The 2,805-nt window shown below is 38.8% G+C and overlaps 1 protein-coding gene across 1 annotated transcript; it reads right to left on the bottom strand.

The window, feature by feature from the left end:
- Positions 1-1,229: 1,229 nt before the first annotated feature.
- LOC107193152 (putative uncharacterized protein FLJ37770) lies at positions 1,230-1,571 on the bottom strand. Its single transcript, XM_015582550.1, has one exon. The coding sequence runs from the start codon at positions 1,569-1,571 to the stop codon at positions 1,230-1,232; it is 342 nt and encodes a 113-aa protein (XP_015438036.1).
- Between the last annotated feature and the right edge of the window lie 1,234 nt (positions 1,572-2,805).

Consider the following 2,805-nt stretch of genomic DNA (forward strand, 5'->3'; position numbering starts at 1 on the left):
TTCCTCCGTGGTTAAGCTTTTTGGGTAGATACAATCTGCAATACAAAGTAGCATTAACCGTAATTACGAATACGTGAAATTTCACAATAAGTTCAATTTTCATATAACACGGAAAGAACATCACGTTTTTCCAACAACAATCAGAGTAAAAAGGACAAAAGAGTGCGGAACAGAGGAGACGAACGAAAGAAGATTAGGTAGATGAGTGGAGAGTTAGATGTTCAGGCTTTACGACGTCCAACATGGAGGATTTAATACGATGTTAAGGAAATCCTCTCTTCTATAAGAGCATTTTCGTAGATTCTCGGGATGCGATATACGTTCCTACGAAGCAATAGAATTTTTATTAATCGTTTGACGGGCAGGTTACCATTTGTAAGCATGTCTTTTACAAAGCAGTTGCGTTTTTCATGTTTTCCAGAGCAAAACGTAAAGGATTATTGCAAACAAACAGGCACTAAACGATGTAGTATAATAAAATCCAACGTCAATTACGTTTATATTAAGTTTCCGTCATTTTGTGAGAATTTACGTAACTTTTAGCATACTTGAAAAGTTTAATACTTTTTACGTATTTACTACTTTTTATGCACACGTTACTTTGTCTACAAAGACAATTATAATAGAAAGAAAGGCTTTCTTGTTCATAAATGGCAATATTTTTATTCGTTTTCTCCAAAGATGATGTACTTACATTCTGTGTAAGAAGTACTCGGAATTATTAAATAAAATACAAAAAATTGTGTAAGAGGCGCATGAGGCGCATATGACGGCACTGCCGGAGTAACATGCGAGCGGGGGAAAACAGGCGAAGCGCGGGAAGAGACCAACCGCGTCGTCGATCGCGACGAAGACGTGTCCGTAACGGCGGCGGAAATAAAGACTAACTAAATTAAACCTTGATCACCTATCCTCTCCATGTACGATTGAGAAGGAGACCCGACCATCCTTACAATTGATTCATTCATTAAAATTTATTTTGTCGCCTTCAAAGTAGACCCCATCGAGTGCAATACAACTATGCCAGCGCTTGACCCAATCCTTCATACATTGTTCGTAGGCTGATTGAGGTATGGCCTTCAGCTCCTTCAGTGAATTTTCTTTTATGGCCTCAATTGACTCAAAACGCCTTCCTCGAAGTGGTAATTTTAGCTTCGGAAACAGGTAAAAAGTCACACGGTGCCATGTCAGGCGAGTACGGCGCTTGGTCGATAACATTCGTTGAGTTTTTAGCCAAAAACTCTTGCACAACGATGCTGTTTTTGGAGAAACTTGAGCTCTTTTGGTACCAGTCGTGCGGCGACCCGTTTCATGCCCAAAATATCAGTCATAATGTTATGAACGGACTTTAAAGATATGTTGACCTCTTCAGCCAACTCTCTAAGACTCATACGACGATTTTCGAGCACCAGCTTCTTGATTTTGTCGATGTTTTCGTCGTTCGTACACGTCGCAGGTCGACCAGAACGAGGCAAATCAACTACCACTTCTCGGCCCTCTTTGAATGCTTTATACCATTCATATGCCTGTGTTTTTGACATGCACGATTCACCGTAGGTCTTCTGCAACATTTTCAGTGATTCGGCACACGAAATTTCGTTTGAAAGACAAAATTTAAGGCAAACTCTTTGCTCAACTAAGTTGTCCATTGTAAAAATCGCAGAACACTCAAAAGTTTGGTTAACAAAAACAGCTGCTGTCAACACACTGAGTGACAGATCGCGCTCAAATTCCCACGTGGTACTCGGTACAGTGCTACCAACTTACAGAAAAAAACTTGTGGCGATATCTTTTAAGAACATCTTTCAAATGATAAATTCCGGGTACTTTTTACACAGAATGTATGTACCTTTGTATAGAATTTTAAAGAGCACAGTACGTAATTTTTCACTAAATAATAACAGAATTAAATGAGTATTTCTTCGTTCACGTTATATTCTACACTGAATTCTCTCGGACCATTTTAATTGATTATTGAAGATAATCAATCGTTAAAATGACCATTGAATAACACAAATAAGTAATATTAAAATCCAATTACGGGGCATGATCGAATTATGTACTGTCAGTTGAGGAATTATTAACTGTCTATCTACTTACGACTGTTGTAGACATATGTAGACGACTATTACCCCTGAGTTTTTAGTTTTGTGTATTGTCATCATTTTAGTATTCGATATGCTTCGACATTCAAAAACCATTAACCGTATATTTCTTGCCAAATATATTTTTTGTTTCTCAAAAATCGGCTATTCTGCTGTGTCGTAAATGGTGCTGGAGTATACCGAGTTTATATTTCATGCCGAGTTTCTTGCGCTTCTCACAAACTGGCTATTCTGCTGTAACTAACTACGTGAATACGTTCGATACTGTAGTCAAAACATTTGATTGATTTTATCATTGAGCTGTATACTAGTTGGAGTGTAAATTCTTGTGCGAAGAAAGAGAGGCGACGGAGGTCCGAGGGAAAGTGAAGATATGAGGGCTGTCTATCCTTCTTGTTCCTATTATCCTTTGTATTTAGTATATTTACGCGTAGAGGGGGTATAGACGCCACGCCGTGATCTGCGTATGTGTGTAAGACTATGTAAGATAGGTTCTCCTTATACAGGGTGTAACAAAAATGTTACAGGTCTCTGAAATAGGACACACGTGAGGTAATTTTGAACAAGTTTTTCCTTAGCAAAAATGTTATCCGAGGCTTTGTAAACGAGATATTAACGAAAAACCCCGACCAATCAGAGCGCGAGTCTGCCAGCAGAGTTCTCTCGGTAACGTTGGCTACCATGGACCTAAAGGACAGTG

The sequence above is a fragment of the Dufourea novaeangliae genome, unplaced genomic scaffold (genome assembly GCF_001272555.1).
Source record: "Dufourea novaeangliae isolate 0120121106 unplaced genomic scaffold, ASM127255v1 scaffold661, whole genome shotgun sequence".
NCBI classification, from domain to species: Eukaryota; Metazoa; Arthropoda; class Insecta; order Hymenoptera; family Halictidae; genus Dufourea; species Dufourea novaeangliae.